At 49.6% G+C, this 18556-nt stretch overlaps 1 protein-coding gene across 12 annotated transcripts in view; it reads right to left on the bottom strand.

Annotated features, from left to right (window-relative positions):
- TECTA (tectorin alpha) overlaps positions 1 to 18556 on the bottom strand; it is a 78712-nt gene that overhangs the window by 43882 nt on the left and 16274 nt on the right. For 10 of the 12 annotated variants that reach the window (XM_049713273.1, XM_049713276.1, XM_049713270.1 and 7 more), the window contains 6 exons: positions 16202 to 16339; positions 15689 to 15854; positions 11636 to 12048; positions 5135 to 5705; positions 2631 to 3223; positions 767 to 1340 (listed from right to left, as the gene is read on the bottom strand). In XM_049713273.1, the coding sequence (XP_049569230.1) occupies positions 767 to 1340; positions 2631 to 3223; positions 5135 to 5705; positions 11636 to 12048; positions 15689 to 15854; positions 16202 to 16339 (2455 nt within the window). Of the gene's footprint in view, positions 1 to 766; positions 1341 to 2630; positions 3224 to 5134; positions 5706 to 11635; positions 12049 to 15688; positions 15855 to 16201; positions 16340 to 17860; positions 17979 to 18556 lie in introns of all 12 variants that reach the window. The other 2 variants (XM_049713272.1, XM_049713275.1) reach the window with 2 other exon arrangements.

The following is an 18556-nucleotide window of genomic DNA, read 5'->3' as shown; positions in this document are numbered from 1 at the left end:
AAAATAAACAAACTTAGGTAGGAAGAAATATAATGGAAGAGACCTAACCAGATGTAAAGGATGGAATCTCAGTGGTAGCGCTGGTCTTCGTGAGGGCCGACCTTCTTGGGGTGGGAGATGTGGTCCAGGTGGGGCAGTCCTGCCTCCAGGCTTGGGTCCCGCCCTCAGCCACTTCTCCTTCTACCCTTCCATTTACTCCTCCCCCTGGGCTCGCCCGGAACCAAGGGGATTATATGTCTCGTCTTCCCAGCAATTATTCTCATTACTATAAGTACTGCTGAGAGGGGTCAGATACTCTGGGCGCAAAATGAACAACCAGGCCCACAGGACTCTCTCAAGAACCATTGTCAGGTTTGCCCTGGGGAGCGGGGCTAATCTCTACTCCGGGAAAGGCACCCTGACTGATCACCATGTGCTGAAATGAATGCGGTCTTGCCTTGCCAAGAGAGAAGGTGCCCACTGAGCCATCACAAAGATTTCCGGTCCTTTGACATGATGTGTTCCCTCTGCTAGATATAACCAAGGGTCAATAGCTAATTGTTCTACAACGAAGAGGGATTGTGTGATTAGAAACAACAATAAAGATGCGCAATAGTCTGGTCTGGGGGGACGAGCCTTCCAGAGGACACATCAGACTAGGGAAGATGTGCAGGGTTAATGAGATTGTCCTTGAGTGCGATTGCACCAGGAAGAGAAGAATATCCGCGGTCTCGGTTATCAGTGCCCCGCCCCGGCCGGCCGCCCCCATGGCGTCACCCGAACTCACGGCAGAAGTCGTGGGTCCTCCAGGGCTGCACCTCCACGTCGGCGTTCTTGCAGGCGCTCGCGTACCGGGCCACAGAGTCACAGAGCTCGGACTCGTTGCCCCCGCTCTGGCACAGGCGGAAGAGGCAGGTGCGGTAGTAGGCGGTGACGTTGACCACGCCGTGACACTCCAGGAAGGAGCTGTTGGAGGGGTCGTTGATGATGCCGCACATGGAACGGCTGCGGTAAAATTTCAGCAGCTCTGAGTCGTTGCCACAGGCCTTCAGCAGGTCCCCACACTCCCCATTGCAGATCTCCTCGAAAGTGGTCCAGCTTTCCAGGAACACCGCCAGGTTGTCCGTGCACTTGCCATTGGGGAGACAGAACTCCTCGCTGACGTTCGCGTTGAAGAAGCCACACAAGCCCCCCGTGCAGTTGAAGTAGGCGGTGGAGAGCCGGATGTACAGCAGACCCACGTCTGAGTATTGCACGGTCACGACACCCTTGGACTCGACGGTTGTGCTGTTTTTGTTTCGATAAATTTCCAGCTTCCCCGAAGGATGGAAAAAAGGCAGTTCCACTTCCTGACTGTTCACCTGAAAATTCAAATCGCTATCATCAGTTCCAGATACACACAGGGTGCCCACAATTTCCTAGGCTGTGAATAAAGACATGGCTCTGCCCCATGACTAGCCTTGGAGTAAGGTTGAGAAGCTGACAGTGTGTGGAAACCACACAGACATCAACTGTTTTTTTCATGGGCATCTTTGTTTCTTTCTTTCCAGCCTCCTCTGATCCAACACATTTGCTGTTTGTGTGTGTGAGACCCTAAACTAGTTCCAAACAAAACTGAAGTGTGAGCAACAGTCACCGTAGACGTGTGGCTTCCTCCTGTCCCCGACGTCCTGCCTTCTTCTTCTCCCTTCAAATTTTACTTTTCCTGTGTCTCAGCCCCTTGGAAGCACACAGTGTATATATCTAATTATCTAGCTGTCCATCCACCTATCTACCTATTATTATTTTGATAAATTAATTTCTGCCAGTGTGTCAATGGGAATAAAAACACAGCCCTTTCAGTTTGTGGATATATGCTTTATTCACTGCATTGACTTTTGCTTTCTAAATTAGATGTCATGTGATATTATGAAATGCACATGGCACTGGGAGGAGGGAGATCTGCTCCTCCCTCACCCTCCATCACCCCCGCTCTGCCACCTTCCAGCTGTCAGGCCCACAGCCCTCATTTAGCCCTTTGGGAGCCTCATGTGAAAACAAGGAGTTGCACTCGATGATGCCCAAGATTCCTTCTTACTAATGATCTATGAGTCTGCATGCTTAGTGATGGGTATTTCAGACCAGGACAGCAGGGCGTGAGGCACCATGGCAGGCACCCCTTGTGCTACTCCACACGGATTCCCATCTACAGGAAAGAGATGCAGCATAGTACAGGGTAAAGAGCACAGACTCTGGAGCCAGCTAACCCAGGCGTGAATCCCACTTTTATGGCTGTGTGTCCCGGGGGAAGTTACTTAACCTCTCTGTGCCTCTGTTTTCTCATCTGTAGAATGAGAATAATGATGTTATCTACCTCTTAGGATGAATGTGATACTGCTTAGGCTAGTGCTTGGCACACAGTAAGCATCCTATAAGTATTTGCTACTCTGGCGAGCTAGTTCTGCTCTAATTCGAGGAATTCCAGCTTCACTCCAGGTGTCCACCTGATGGACTTTTATTTGGTGCTGACAGTGAGAAAATGCTCCCATTTCGGAGTCATTGCCTTCCTAGAATCCGCTCACGGTCAGAGGCAGCCAGGCAAGCCTGAAGAGCGCGGCTCCTTCGCTTGGCGGGACTCATCAGGAAAGTCTCCAAGGCCACAAGGGTCTTACCTTGACCTCTGAAGCCCCGATGCCTTCTATCTTGACCTCCTGGTCGGCCACCAGGATCCGGAGACCCCGCAGCCAAGCAGGCCCTGCTTCCGGCTTCTTCTTGTTGATGTCGATTTCCAAGTACTCTGGCCGCTCAGGGCAGGTCTTGAGGAGCGTGTAGGAGAACTCGACGGGGAAGGGGTAGGCGGCGCCGTCGAAGGTGTGCAGCACCTGGTTCTGGCTGAGCAGGCACAAGGTCTCCCGCTTGGGGAAGCAACCCTGGTAGCCGTTCTCCACTGTGCACACCTCCTCGCCACGGCACGTCTTGTTGAAGCAGTACACGTCGCCGCCCTCCTCGCACAGGCACTGCACCGTGCAGTTGGCCGTGGCCCAGAAGAACTCGCCCATGGCGTAGTAGTGGCCGTCGAAGTCACAGCCGCACTTGTGCAGCGGGACGCACTGGCTGGTGCTGAGGACAAAGCCTTCGTTGCACTCGCAGCCCTCCGTGCAGGGCATGGCGCAGGTGTGGGAGGCCGTCAGATCTGAGCACGTGTCCGGGCAGCTGCTGGTGCACACGGAGTAGTGGCTGAAGCTCGGGCACTGCACCATGGACACTGACGTAGGGGAGAGGAGAGAGCGCGACAAGGTGAATGACCCAGGGGCTAACCGGCCAGATCCACCACGCACGGGGGCCTGGAGGAAGAACGCTCCTTCTGGACCAGTTGGCGCCTGGAGGGAAGGCCGAGCCACCACTCACTGGGGGAAGGGAGACTGAGGGTGCGCAAGGGGCGCAGCTGCTCTGGTAGTAACTACTGAGCAATGTGATGGGGCGGGATCTCACTGGATCATCCTGACTGAAATAAAACTTCAGGTTCCTATCCTAACTAGACTCGACTGATTATTCAATACAGCTTTAGTACTGGGTGAATTACAACCATCGAGATGGTTTAAGATCTTCAACTGATGGGCATATAAGTTGGTCTGACTTTAAAGAACACGGCCCATTCCTAGGAGGAAATAAATCCAACTCACAGGAGAAATGACAAATCTAACTCTTAGAGGAGGAATTTGAAAAAGTGAACTTTCAAACAGGGACCAAAGAAGACTGTGAAAATGAATTCTCTGGGATATTAAAAATAAGAAAGAACCTTAGCTATCTGAAAAGAACCTGTGTGCCTATTCCCCCAGGAGACTGAACTGGAACTGGATGCCTTCTGAAGGCCCTTCTTGCCTTGGAAAGCTTCGATTCTTATTTTAAGAACATCTGAATCTGGTTTGAGTCTGGTTGACCCCAACAGGCAGAGACTCAAGAGCCTGGTAGACGAGTTCTCTGATTTAAATACAATTCATCCCACTAAAATGAGAGACAGGGAGAGGAACGTGGAGGGTAGGATAGTAGTACCACTAGAAAAAAAATAACCATTATAGGCAAAAAATTAGGTAATTGGATGCCCTTGGATTGCACAAGGGTCAAAGAGAAGTCATATTCAATCTCAACTTCAATCAGGGTATGGATACTCCAGGCATGATAGAGGCTGGCCAGTCCACACACACAAAAACATTTAAATATACTGTCTTTTAGTAGTTTGATCAATTCTCTAAGAATTGATTCTGATACATATTGATTTATATGAATCCAACCTATACAGATAGGAAAAAATTGCCCTCTGGCCTTGGAACTGAAAGAAAGTTTTAAATCTCACCTCCATAGCACTCTCAAATGCACGGATAATAATTTTCGGTTTACTCATATGGAGAAAACCAAGGACCAGGAAAGAAACAAAATTCCAAGAAGCAATTTGGTTTTTCGTTTGCCCGTTTTTAACATTTTCATAACTAGGAAAAGTGAGAGAGATGTAAGTTGTATAGAAGGAAGACATAAGATAGCTAAATTGTTCCAAACGCTCAATCCAAAAGTGTAATTCCAAGGGGACAGCTGGATTTCCCACACTTTGGGGGCTTTTTTCCTCACCACCCGGCATTTTAGAACAAGGCCTCTTTCCGGGTCTGCTACCTGCCCTGTCTACTGCCCCTTTTGGACCAGCTGAAATGCTCTAGAGCAGGAGTCACAGAACCTGAAGGTAGAGAGGAGACATCCAAGGACAAAAATGCCATGGGTTCCATCTGGGAGGTGCATTCTTCTCCCAAAGGCTGCTCTTGATTCCCCAGGCCAGTGTCCACATGTCCCCAACAGCTGTGGGGACAGCCACCTCCAGCTCAGAAACGGCCCCCTCCCTGCTCAACTCTGCCCGGGCCACCCCTGCTAAGGGCCCTCTTCCCGCCACGCATTCCGTGTCTCCTGCACGGATGCCCATCAGTGGTTTCTTGTTTTCTGGCCACAGTACTGGGTGAGGAGAAAGGTCAAGATGCTTTTACAGTTCGTTCTTTATCATTTGCTATATTTCAACCTCACCCTGACTCTCGGGCAATGTGTCTTAACAGGGAGCTCTCCGAGGAGCCCTGAAACCCTCTCCCGGCCCCCCTGCACAGGCGTGGCCTTCCGTGTGGACAGGATGCCAGCTTACCACACCCAGTCTGGATTCGCCAGTCTCCGATCGGAATGCCCTGGGCTTGGCACACGAGGGCGTAGGCCTGGATGGCCTGACACAGGAGTGTCCCGTTGTCCCTCACGCTGCACAGGTCATACACGCAGCTGTGCACGAAGGCCATGGGGTCCACGACAGTGCCACACTCCCACAGGGGGCCGTCGGTCTTGTTGAGGAAGCCGCAGTAGTCGGGGCCAAAGTAGAGGGCTTCGGTGGCCGTGTCACACTGGGTGCAATTATCCACGCAGCCCGAGTCACACTTCCAGTCAGCGTGGTAGACCCGCCAGCTCTCTCCCAGGTCTAGGATTGACATGGCTGGCCTGCCGTCCGGGCGCAGGAAGTCATCCAGAGGGTTTTTGTTGTAGTTCCCACAAAGCCCGCAAGTGGAGTTGATGTAGGAGCCTGGGACGGAGATGGAGGCGTAGTGCTGGCCGTCAAACGTCACTAAGAGCCCAAAATCCGTTTCCACGGCAGTAGACATGCCACTCTGGTAGACTTTCACCGCCCCCAAGTCTAAGGTGACGGGCAAAGAAGCCACTAGGTCATTAACCTGCCAACAACAGCAATAGTAAAAAGGCAGGTGAGCAGGGGCCAGGGCAGTGGGTCCAGCTGAGGTCAGGAAAGGGGGGAGGGATGGAGCGACTCAGCGCCACAAAGAGAGTGGCCCCCAAAAGGCTCGGGTGCCAGCGGGCTTGCCTCCCAGGAAGGCAGAGGCCCCAGAACCTTTGAGAGCAGGCCGGCGTTTGAGTTGTGACAGACGTGCATTGCTTAGTGCCACTCTAAACCCCTCTGGGGACCAGGTGCTTGTCAACACTTCCTGGCTGGCTCCTGGGCCAGCTTCACGTCTTTTCTTGAAAGACTAGTTACCTGGCTTTTCCCCCTTTCTCCTCGAAATCCATTCTTTAAGTCTCAGCTTAAGGCACATACTTTCCATGACCCCCTGGCTGCCCTTAGCACCCCAACCCCTCCTCCCAGCTGGAAGGTGCTCTATAAACTGTCCCCACCATCGAGTTTTGAGGCTGCCCTGGTGTTATTCTCTGAGTGTTTCACCCTGTCACTTCCTGATACCAGGCCTATGTCATACCATCGTTCAACACAACAAATTTGAACACCTACTGGGTACCAAGCACGATGTTAGGTGCTGAGAAATAAAGAATAAAAAAAGTAATTGTCTCTGCCCGTTATGAGGTCTGGGTCTACTGAGGAAGAGGGACACAAATTGATATTTATGACATACAGTTTTAAATATGCGTTCATAGGTGATGCAGTGATGCAGTGGGAGAACGGTACCTGACCACTGATCCAGCCTGGGGACGGGGGGTCATATAGGCTTTTTAGGAGCAGTTAAGTCTGACCTGGGTCTTTAGAGGTAAAACAGAAGCAGCCAAAGGAAGAGTAGGGGGCAGAGAATTCCAGGACAAGTGAATAAAATCACGTGGTTAGAAGTAGCTGCATGAGAATAGGGACAGTCATCGGGGTGTCACTGTACTGCAGAGGGAAGGGAACGGGCGGCTGGAGAGAGAGCTGGACACAGGCAGAGTCCATTCATTCAGTAGATGTCAACTCAGCCCTTTCTGTGTGTCAAGCTCTGTTCTAAGAGTTGGGGATTAGCAATGAGTGAAACGGACGAAAATCCCTGCCTCTTGGAACTGTCTATTCCTCTTCAGGAGACCAACAGCAAACAAAACCAATATGTAAAATACATAACAGCATCAGAAAAGTGTTCTGCAGGAAAATAAAGCTGGGAATGTGGATCCAAAGTGCTAGGGAAGAGGGTTTCTAATTTTAGACAGGAGGGTCGAGGAAGACCCCACGGGGAAGGGGATATTTGAGATGAGGAAGAAGCCTTGTAGTTATCTGGGGCGAGAGTGGCTTACGCAGAGGGGACGGCCAGGCCCTGGGGTGGAGCGTGCTGGGCGCTGGGTTCGCACGGGCCAGTGTGGCCGGAGCGGAGAGCCAGGAGCAGGCAGTGGTCGGGGAGGGCAGAGAGATAAGAGCAGCCACAACAGGCACGGCCTTGTCAGCCATTGTAGAGACTTTGGCTGTGACTCTGAGGGAAGTCGAGAGCGAAGAGAGCGCCCAGAGCAAAAGATCGACATGATCTGACTTCCGTTTTGGAAGAATTGCTCTGAATTCTGTGTTGGGAACAGATCTTGGAGGGCCTTTGAAGCATGTTTTTAAGAGAAAACAAAACGCCACAAAAACAAAAACAACAACTTGGATTTCTCTTCTGTAGGAAGAGCTCCAAAAAGTTTTAAGTAAGAGAATGATGTGGTTGGACTTGTGTTTAAAAAAGTCCACTCTGGCCGGTACGAAGGATATACTGAAGTAGGTGGAGATTAGAAACAGAGAAAGCAGGCGGGCAACTGGTGCTGGAGGCCAGGGCTGATGAGGGCGAGGCCTGACCTGCACCCGGACGTGGAGGAGGGACAGCTCGTGGTGGACACTCCACAGGGCCTGGGGCTTTTTGCTGGGGGGAGTGAGAAATGGGGGAAGAATCAAAAGTGAGTCCCACAGGAATGAAGACGAACACGTAGAGAATGGACTTGAGGACATGGGGAGGGGGAAGGGTAAGCTGGGACGACGTGAGAGAGTGGCATGGACTTATATACACTACCACATGTAAAATAGATAGCTAGTGGGAAGCAGCCGCATAGCACAGGGAGATCAGCTCAGTGCTTTGTGACCACCTAGAGGGGTGGGATAGGGAGGGTGGGAGGGAGACACAAGAGGGAGGAGATATGGGGATATATGTATATGTATAACTGATTCACTTTGTTATAAAGCAGAAACTAACACACCATTGTAAAGCAATTATACTCCAATAAAGATGTTAAAAAAAAAAAAAAGAGTGAGTCCCATGTGTAAGTGGCTTGATAAGCCTGCAACAGAGAGTTAGTTTTCTTCTTTTTCACCGCTAACGTGCCTGGCATCTCTAGACATCACTTTTGAGGGCTGGAATGGATGGTTAGTCCTAGAACAGCCCTGGTGGGTTGACTGTAAGTGCACGTCCAGGCTGCCCTGCACCTGTACTGATTTCTGGCACACAGAAAGAGCAAGGGTCTTTAGTGCCACCATTGCTGCAACTCTGCGTTGTCTAGGAAGTGAGACAATAGACTGTCCAAGCATCGCTCCCAAGGTTTACCACGGCTAATGGCATGTGCAATTCTCTGTCCCTAGAAATTAGTATGACTTATGGGGGAAGGGAACAAAAAAACAGGCTTGAGATGTAAGCCATCCTATGAGAGCAGGAAGTAGAAAAAAAAAAAACACCCAGGGGTTGATTGATTTATCCTTATCTCCCAGGTAGCAAGTTAGCCAACAAGGATGAGAAAAGCCACACTCTGAGGAAGGTCAGCCAGCGAGAGCGCTGGGTGATTATGGTGTATTGCTCTATGCTGAGATGTAGGAAGTGAAATCTCCAAGGCGGTATAATCCTAAATGCCAAACACCTCCCTCGCTGAATGCCCTCCTCTCCTCTCACTCAGCCCCTGCTAACAAAGGACAGTGGTTGTGCTTCAGAGCAGAAGCCACAGGGTGCGGCGGGGGTGGGGGGGACTGTCTCTGGATGTCACAACCATCCCCCTGCTGCATCGATCTCGTCCCACGCACACTGCCTGTGTCCCTATGCTGCCCATCGGCGTTGCCCAGATTTTCCCTTCTTTTTTGACATAAGTGGTCATTTCTCCCCCTTTCTTTCTCATGCATGTCTCAGTTTCAGCCACACCTTATAGAGTCCTGTGCTTGTACCCCAGAGGGCTCGGAATGGGAGCAGCTGGGGACTCTCACCCAGCCCATGGCTTCTTATTTCTTTCTTGCTGTCCCAGTCCTCAGACCCTGATGAGCCAATGTTGATGAGTCTCCCTGTTTGCTTCCCTTCTTCTCCCTGTGTACCAGCCAGAACCCCCTTTAACCATGTCTCTCCCAGGAGTGGGTAGGGGCAAGGTTAGGTGGGAGCAAGGTTGGGAGAGAGAAGTAGCATCGTAGGACAGGCCTTAGAACGAGAAGAACTTTCGGTGGGAATGGCAGTGTGGGAATGAGTACTGAGTGCCTACTGGGTGCCAGGCTTTGTACTAGCCGTCGCACATGTGGTTATCCTATTTCATCCTCACAACAACCTAAGAAGGTCCTTACCATCTGCCCCTTTTGCAGATGAGGAAATTGAGATTCAAGGCTTGCATTATTTGTGGGTGACAGGACCCGACCCTCCACTGCTTCCTGCTGCCTTTGTTCAGTGCTGAGTTGAGACAGCCAAGTCCAAACTACAGCCAAGAGCCCTGCCTTCTAGACATGACACGATTACCCCATTTTACAGATGGAGAAAGTAAAGCTCAGAGAGGCCACTCAGCTGGCAGTGGTGGCCCAAGGCTTGTGCAAACCTGACCCCAGAATCAGAGCTCTTCGTCACCATCAGCTATTTGGCGTTGGCACTCTTTTCCCTGGTGTACCCTAAACTACTCAGTTTTATCTGGGGGAGAAAGATGAAAACTGATAAGTATTAGTTAGAAGGAGACATTTACTATATATGGATGTTAGCTGGCTTTCTTTGGCCCCTATTAGCATACACAATCCTAAATTGTTTACTTTGTCACTTGAGAACATTTCGAAGGGGGAACATGCATATTCAGAGCCCAGTTCCTAATCCCAGCATATGGAGAAAGGCAACCTGTTCATTAAGATCTGTTTGCAAGGCCCCGCCCTGCGTGTCTGAAAGTTGGCAAATCAGGCTCCTTCTTGCCTCCCACCCCCTCTTGCCTGTCCCCACTTCACCCCGGGTGGGGTCTCTGCCATCATGGAGGCACCCTCCCCAGCAGGGCAGGTGTATTCAGAGACGCTCGGAAGCCATTTGGCAAAAGGAAAAGGGACCCATTGTTTGCTTGCAGTTGGAATCACATAACCTTTTCTTTCTGAAACATTTACATTCACGTCCACATCTCCCTGTCGCTACAGAAAATTGAGGAATCCATGCCCTACGCTCGGACGATGGAAGAGAGCCACGCAAAATTAGCAGAGCTGCTGGGCCTGAAAGCAAGGGGCTGGTGTCCCTTTCCTTCTAAAAAGAGTCTGACTGTGAAGGGAAAAGAATTTTAATCAAAATGGAAAATAGGAATACAGCATGAAGCTTTCTTTTCCAACTTCAGATATTGTACACATCATCCCCACAAGACAAGGAAGTAGGGGAGAGCTAGCAAACATTTTTCTAGCTGGAAATGTTAGCATCTATCCACAAGGACAAGTGTGGTGCTCAACAGCACAACAGAAATTTAAAAGGGAAAAACCCCAAACTTCTGCAGCCGAATTCTTACCTCTGATTTGATTTACAGAGCTGTCTCTAGGGAGACTAACCAAACACCAAGCAAATTGGCATTTTAACCACTGTAATAGCCCACTTTTCTAATTACGGCACTGATACGCTGCACAGACCTAGGAAGGGCAGAGCCAGAAAAAGTGGAATTAGTTCCTTGGTGCTGCCTTTTGTTGGACACGCTGCATCAATTAAAACTACAACACGTTTTTGAAAAAAGAAAGACCTCCCTACACTGGCATCAGTTCTGGTTTGTAATCTCTGTGATGACCTCCATGCTTGGGGATTAAGGACAGCATGGGGTTGCAGCAATCAACCCCTCGCCGTCCTGGTTATTATTGCTTGAATAAATACATGGCTGCCCTGAGGTCTCCATTAACATCATGAAACTTGGGGCCTCCACAGATTGAGTAATTGCTACTGGCTTTTTGTTCTCTCTCTTTTGTCAATGCCCCAGCCTGAAATCCAGGTAGACAGGGACAGGAGTCATTTGCATATGATAAACGAACCACAGAGATCCGTGTGCTCTCCCATTCCAAGCAGGAGTGGGGGATTCTGTTAAAGGGGTAAAGCTTTCAGGGGAACTTTCCACCCAGGTTTCACTAAAGAAGTCACTGAGCCCACTCCAGCTGCCTGGACAGGCAGTGCCCATGGATATACCAATCAGTTTGGACGTTTGGACGTTTCTCTGAGAATGAAGCCACAGCTCTTGGGTAAACAGGATGGGGGGATGTGAGGATTGTTAATCAAAAGCTGTAGTGAATTAGGGGTTTGTACTTTGTGTTTACACTGTCTCCAGGGCATGGCCACGTGGCTACCATTGTTGCAAGCCAGGTTCATGAGAAACAATTTACTTCTGTTCCCAGTTATGTCTGAGCTTGGATGTGTGTGCGTGTGTGTGTGTGTGTGTGTGTGTGTGTGCGCCAGCTAAGAAGTTAAATGTACTTTAAGATAAACAGCAGATAGACATGTCAAAGAGAAAGCCTAGGTTAGCTCTTGTACAAACAAAATTTAGCCTAGTAAAGAATTTTACAAGATGTTTGCATGGCTCTTTACAAAGATCCATGCATCTTTTTGGTACAAAGAGCAAACAGCAGTAGATCTGGGAAAGTCTTCCCCAGGCTGAAGCACCTCCAGCTTCTCCATCTCCCCGTGAAGGACGGAGAGGGTCTCACCTTGACTTTTCCATAGCTTCCTTTGGGGATGAGAATCTTGTAGCCATTCACCTCCACCGAGAGCTCCTTCACCCAGGAGACGGCTGAGCCCCCCCGGTGCTCGTTCTTTGCCTCCACGCTGAAGAAGGGGAGGCTGGAAGTATGCAAACACTGTCGGGCCAACAGGTAGGCACAGGAGCCTTGGAAGTGGAAGAGGAAGCCATCGAACGTGTGATAGTGCGGCTCCCCAAATACCACGCACGTGCTGGTCTCCACCGGGCTGCAGTAGAAGAATTTGCCTTTGGGTTCGCACACCTCGTAGGGGCTGCAGGAGACCTCCTGGCAGTAGATCTCGTTGTTGAAATCCAGACAGCGGCACTTGATGGTGCAGTTCAGGTCATCCCAGAACACCTCCCCTCGCCGAAGGAACTGTCCTGGGGAATAAGGACAGTAGAACTAACATTTATTGAGCATTTACCTTCTGTGCTGGGCATCGGGCTAAAGGCTTTACTTGCCTTATACCGTTTAATCCTCAAAAGAACCCGATTAGGTATGAAGTGTTGCCCTCACTTGTCAAGTGAGGAAACTGAGGCTTAAGAGAAGTTAGGTAATTCATCCAAATCACGCAGCAACTCAACTGCGAAGCCAGGATTCCAAGCCAAGTCCGTCTGAATCCAATCTAAGCTCTTGACATTATTGTCACCACCACTGGTGAGCACACTTTCATTCAAGGAAAGACACATTGTCTCACTCCATGTGATACACCAGGACACACGGCAGTCCTTGCCTTCCTTTCGGCGATAAGAGGAAGGGTATTCCGAAAGAAGGCCCTCCCCCACCCCCCGGGTAACTCGGCAACACTGTCGGTTCATTGGCTAACGTGATCATTCATTCACTCATCCACTCATTCAACAAACAGCTGCTGGGGGCTCAGTATGTGCCAGAAAAGAATCAGGAGTCAGACCCACAAATTTAAATCCCAGGCCTCCTGGGATGATTCTGGAACGTGCTGACCCCTGGCTTCCCACATTTCCGGGCTCATAAATCCTACAGACACTGTTTAGGCAGAACTTACACCTACACCAGTCGTCTTCTCCCCTCACCCTAGGCCCGGTCTAAGTCCAGCACTCCTCTCTCTTTATCCCCTGGACAGAACTTCTTGACAGAATCTACGTCAGGAGGAGAGTGAGATGGGGAGGGGAATGGTCCTAAGGGATGTTCTAATGTTTAAAATACTTCTATTGCCTTGGTAGGCTTTCAGTCTTTAAAACCATTTCTCTAAATGAATGATTTCCCCCACCAAAAATCTTGAAATCTACCAGTTCTTCATATCAACCTTCAGTTGACACGGGAGCATCTCTGGGCTGGGGGCTATGACCTAATCCTTGGTTGGGGGTCGGAGTCAAGAGAACTGGGCGATGGTCACAAATCTGCAATCAATTGCCAAGACTACTGACTGAATGTCCGCCTGTCTTAATGTTCTGACCCACAGAATGTGGACAAGGTTATTTTCTCATCCCTGCCTCCTGGGGAACAGAGATGCTATAAAAAGTTGGCACAGGTCAATAAGGTAGAAGTATTTGTACATTGAGACTGTCTGAAAAGGAAAGTATCAAAGATACAACATTAAGAATTGTAAACAATATCATACACCAGGAGTAACTATAGTTTGAAACCGTAGTTTGAAAAGGTTTCTCAAATTTTTATAAAACTGAAGACCTAATGCAGAGCACAAAGCTGCCAGGTGAGCCCAGGCAGAAGCCATGGCAGTTGGACAGTCCTTTCAATATCTGTCCAACAGGAACAATTATGTCTCAACGGGCAGTTATGTTTCATATGGCCCCTGAATGGGATAATAGATGTATTCACAGTCCCAGTAGGTCAGATGCATCAGCCCTGAAAACAGGCCCCTCCGACCTCAATGCTTTTTGGCACTCACCCAGGCTGCATATATTCTAACAGCCTCCACTCGGTATGATTTCCAGTCTCTGCTTTCTCAGGCTTCCAATAAATGAGGGGGAAATGTCTTTGAATAGAGGAGGTTTGGACCAAAAGGTAGACTCTCTGAGATAATTTTGTTTGCAAAATGATAATATAATAAACCAGCTCTATGCAACACTTCCCCTGTTATCGCCCAGGCCAAATCCCCATCTCATTAGATTGATGTATGTCCAGTGGCACATTAAAATGCACAGCAGCCTGTATGAGGAGATTGAATTTGTCCTGTATATGAAACCCAAAGCCATAACTCAGGAGGGAAAGAATGAAGTCAAAGTGAGGACTTTGTACACTGCTGGCATCTGACCAACCCCACAGCTCTGAAAGCCAGTGTTTTCCATTATCACAGCATTTCATTCCCGGGACTCAAGGAGAGGCTGTCACCTGGCACTTAGGTAGCACGGCCACAGCCAGTCAGCTCCATGACACTTGGACAAAGGCGAGAGGCGTTGGGTAGGTCCCTAGCCCAGGCCATAAAAGCGAGAGAGATAACGGGGCATTGGTTTGGTATCTTCATAGACGTTAGATGATGTGTTTACACTCTGTAAGGGAGGAGAGTGCAATCTCTGAAATCCTGGTGACCTTTGGGGCTAGATTCTTTTCTGTCCAGTTTAATACTGGCTTAGCTCTAAACATTTATTTGCTCTTCCGAACATGGAGGACTTTACAGAGTCCACAGAGGCAAAGATGCCCAGGCAGGCCATCTTCACAAATGACCTTTCCTCAGAGCAAAAGCAGAGGTTTGATAAGTGTGACCACAGCGCAGGGGATGGGGGCAGAGGGTGTGGGCATTTCAGATCAGGTGAATATGGCCCTTCTGATTATTACACAAATCAAAGCCCTCAGGGGTGCCGAGACTCAGAGGTCACCTGGCCATGCTCTCAATGGAAGGAAGGCAAGAGACCTGAAATTTTCATCCTAACCCATAACTTTCTTAGGAATCTGGAAGCATTTTCCCCGGGGTCATCTTCTGTGCTTACACAGTACCCTGCACTCATATCTTTATAATAGGTCTTACATTGTATCATCACTGTTTCTGTGCTGTCTTCTCTACCATGGTAGGGTCATGGGGGTCCAGAGCAAGCACCATCTTCACCAACCTAAGAGATTGGCTAAGCACATTTGGAAAGATGCAGTGGCTGGAAGGCTAAATGGATGGATGGGTAGATGGGTAGATGGGTAGATGGGTGGGTAGGTGAGTGGGTGAGTGGATGGGTAGATAAACGCACAGACAGATGCATAGATGATTGACTAATTCTAGTTGCTATAGCCTCCACTCCTAGAGGCAGAAATATGCCCAGAAATCCTGTTTTCTGAATACTTTTAGACATATAAGAAGCAGGAATCTATAAACCATGGTGTCCCTGTGAGAGTCCTGGGCTGTTTTGTACATCCGAAGGGGTTTTGACATTTCAGAGGAGGCTCCAAACTTTGGATGCCAATGTAAAGGAAACCCATGGAGGTTCACCTACAGCTTGTTCACACAGACCTAAAGCCGGCTTTGATTCTCCCTAAATTCCTGCATGTTTTGCTGCTGCTTGGAGGATTTTAGGAGAAGCTACCCTAAAGACTATGACACGTTTTTTCCTTTCTTTCTAATCATACTAGGAGGTACTGATTTTCTCTCGTACAGACTTGGTGATGCTTCAAGCTCACCCACTCCCATGGATCTACAAAGTGCAGATGGTAGAGCAGGAGCAAAGATGAGAAGGAAAATTTAAAGGGGGACATGGCAACAACAACGACAACAAAAATAATGTTAAACAGGAGGGCTCTCTTCTGTCCCTCTGGCTGCGGAATCATTCAAGAGCCTCGTCCACTGTGCAGTAGTTCCCAATGGGGAGCTGTGTTCATACCCCAGGCAAAGGCTTCAGAAACTGTGGTATGGCCAGCGCAGGGTTTCAGCTCCTGGAGCGATGAACGTGCATGCAAAAATTACCTTGATCTCCATTACCCAGAGGAGAGACTTCAAAGGGTAAAGCATCAGCCAGGAGTCCCCCCTACCATGGCTTAAAAGCCTGCCTATCTCAACGAAACAAACCCTGCTTTGCCTCAGAGAAGAGGAAATGCCTTTACCTCTGGAGGTGCAGCCATTGGCTGGGTCAATTTCCTTCCCATCAACTTTAAATGCCCAGCGACCTGGAACATTGACGTTTGTGGTCTCTTGGATATTCACAATATCAGGGGTTCTTGACCCCGGAAGGCTGAAGTAATTGGTGATGTTTCCACCATTAAATCCTGCCTAGAGCACAAAAGGAAGAGCAGACTTTTGAGCACACACATCATCCCCTAACCACCCCCCCCCACCTTGGTTTACTTGCCCACCATCTTGTTTTCAGCACACCTGAAATCAAGAGACCCCTTTTCCTGGAGTCTCTGGGGCCACCATTTCAGGTGATAATGGCCCGCTAGTTCATGCCACACCCGGATCCAGGTATCAAAGATGGGCAAGACTAGTCCCTCAGTCCACCTGCAGGACCAGACACGCTTCTCCAGTTCAAAGCAGGATTTCCCCCAGATGCTAAGAGCATAAGAAGAGAGTGCAGTGCTTCAGAAACACATAGGAGGATGAGCCAGAGAACCACCTACCTGGGCCATCACTCCCCCAAGACCCGTTAGGGGATCACCGCCGCTCGCCGTCCCAGTGGTCCAGTTGATTTCGTAATAATTGAAGAGCGTGAAGGTATAGGTGCCGTCAGACACCAGGACGGCCTGGAAGGTGTTCACCTGCAGGATGCGAATGGGTGGGTGGGCTCAGGACTCACATCCCCAGGAGCTCCTCTCCCCAGTAGCAGCTCCCTTTACCCTGCCCCCTCCCCACTCAAGCAGCTCAGAGCTGCTCCGACCCCAGCCTCTGTGCTCTGCCTTCTCTCCAAATATGTTCTCACCTCCAGGGGGAAAAGCAAGACATGTGGGGCTGTGCATCCAGAAAAGAAATTGCCTGAGAATAACCTAGAGGCTGACTCAGCATCCCTCTTACATCTCTGACTGGCACCAGATAGGAAAGTCAGCGGCCCGACTCAGCATGTGATAATACGTGGGCACCTATAGATGGCAGCATGAGAATAAACTATAGGAACTAGTCAAGCCAGGGAGAGGGCTGTGAGCACCTGTTCCCAGAGCAGGTGGGGTAGGGCGTGGGGGTGGGGAGGGAGAGGGCAGAGCACGCAAATGCCAGTCGGTGGGACTCCAGTGGTGGCATGGGCCCTGCTCTCTCGCTTCCTGGAACACACCGCTAATCTTGGTGAGATGTCTCCCCCTCTTTTAAATGCAGGTTGGAAAGTGATCCGTTGCGGAGCACAGGCTCCGGACGCGCAGGCTCAGCGGCCATGGCTCATGGGCCCAGATGCTCCGCGGCATGTGGGATCCTCCCGGACCGGGGCACGCACCCGCGTCCCCTGAATCGGCAGTCGGACTCTCAACCACTGCGCCACCAGGGAAGCCCCTGGAAATTGATTTTTAAAAAGCACTTGGTGGGGAGAAATTGCTCCTCTAATGGAGCATTTATGCATCACTTTATATCTGCAAAATTCTCCACCTCCATCTGTACCTCAACCAATGCTAAGACAGGCAATTTTTTGGCCCATTCCCATCATAGGAGCTAAGAAAACTGAGGGCTCAAGGGAAATGAATTGCTGGAAGTTCCACAATGACCCAGCAACAGAAAACAGAATTGGAGCCAGAGCTCCCAGTCTGATCTCTTCGTGCACTGTCATTACACACAGTCTTAATTTTCAACTTTTTAGGACGGAGATGTTATATACATTCAGATCAGTCTTGCAAACAGTTTCCAGAAAAAAGCTGTAGCAAACTCTGTCCTTTACTATTTCCCTTTGCTAATCCTTACCCGCTGATGCATGTTTTCAGGAAATTCAAGTAAAAAACAGAGTTAAAAGGAGAGGCTGCTTCGACCTTTTCCATTCAAACCTAGCATTTTCCCAGCTGCCCGATACCGTCCTGGTTAACATTCTGTCAGATGCAGAGGAAGACCCACATCCTTATCCTGTGTAATCAAACTGGGGTAGAGGATCTTGGAAGCCCCAAATCTCCCATCCTAGACAGTCCCAGGGAGGGAGAAAAGGTGCAAGTAAAGAAAAGCCCTTTTTGTACACGAGAACTTTCTCCTCAAGCTCCGTGCTTGCCACAGCTGATGGCGTTTATGATAGAGCCGCCCAGGTTTATGCCTCCATTCTCCGGCCCCGTTCAACAAAAGGGCAAAGTGGGACACAGAGAGGAGCGAGCAGTCACCTATATGGCCGCTGTGGGGTCAGATTCAAGAGAAAGGCATAAAGTCAACGTCACACAAGGACCAAAGCTAAACCCTCCTTCAGACCAGGATGCTCCTTCCGGATGTGAATTCCTTCTCCTGAAATAAAGTTGGAAATATCTTTGGTCCAAGCAGGTCTTGAACGCAACCCATGTCTGATCCCAGAAGTCACCTTAAAACCAGCCAGCCATCCTAAGAACGCTCCAGAAGCTGGCTCGCCCTCATGCACCTTCTCCCTCACCCTCACCCCCCCCACAGGTAACTCTTCGACACGGGTTGTGAGACTCCTCTGGATCTGTTCTTGTAAAACCATGTTTTTAATTCTTGAAAAGCCCTTTTATACTTCAGAGGACTTCTAACGCTACCTGGAGGGGGCAGCTGAGGAAAGAGTTCAGGATTCGGAGTTAGGAGACTGGGTTTGCACCCTGCTCTGCCGCATATGAGGTTCAAATCCCTTTTCTTGACACTTGGGCAAGTTACTTAACTTCTCTAGGCCTGTCCCCTCACCTTTAAAGTGGACGGCGAACTTCCTTGGGAACATTCTTGTGAGGGCTAAATGATTTGCAAAGATAGCCTATCACAGCCCTGGGTTCACAGTCAGCCTCAATAAATATTAGTTTTCCTTCCTTAAAGTAAACACATCCTCTTGACTTTCTACTGGGCTTCTGCTTCTAAAA

The sequence above is a fragment of the Orcinus orca genome, chromosome 8 (genome assembly GCF_937001465.1).
Source record: "Orcinus orca chromosome 8, mOrcOrc1.1, whole genome shotgun sequence".
Lineage (NCBI taxonomy): Eukaryota > Metazoa > Chordata > Mammalia > Artiodactyla > Delphinidae > Orcinus > Orcinus orca.
Note: the sequence above shows the minus strand (reverse complement) of the source record. Positions and strands in the feature narration are given on the sequence as shown.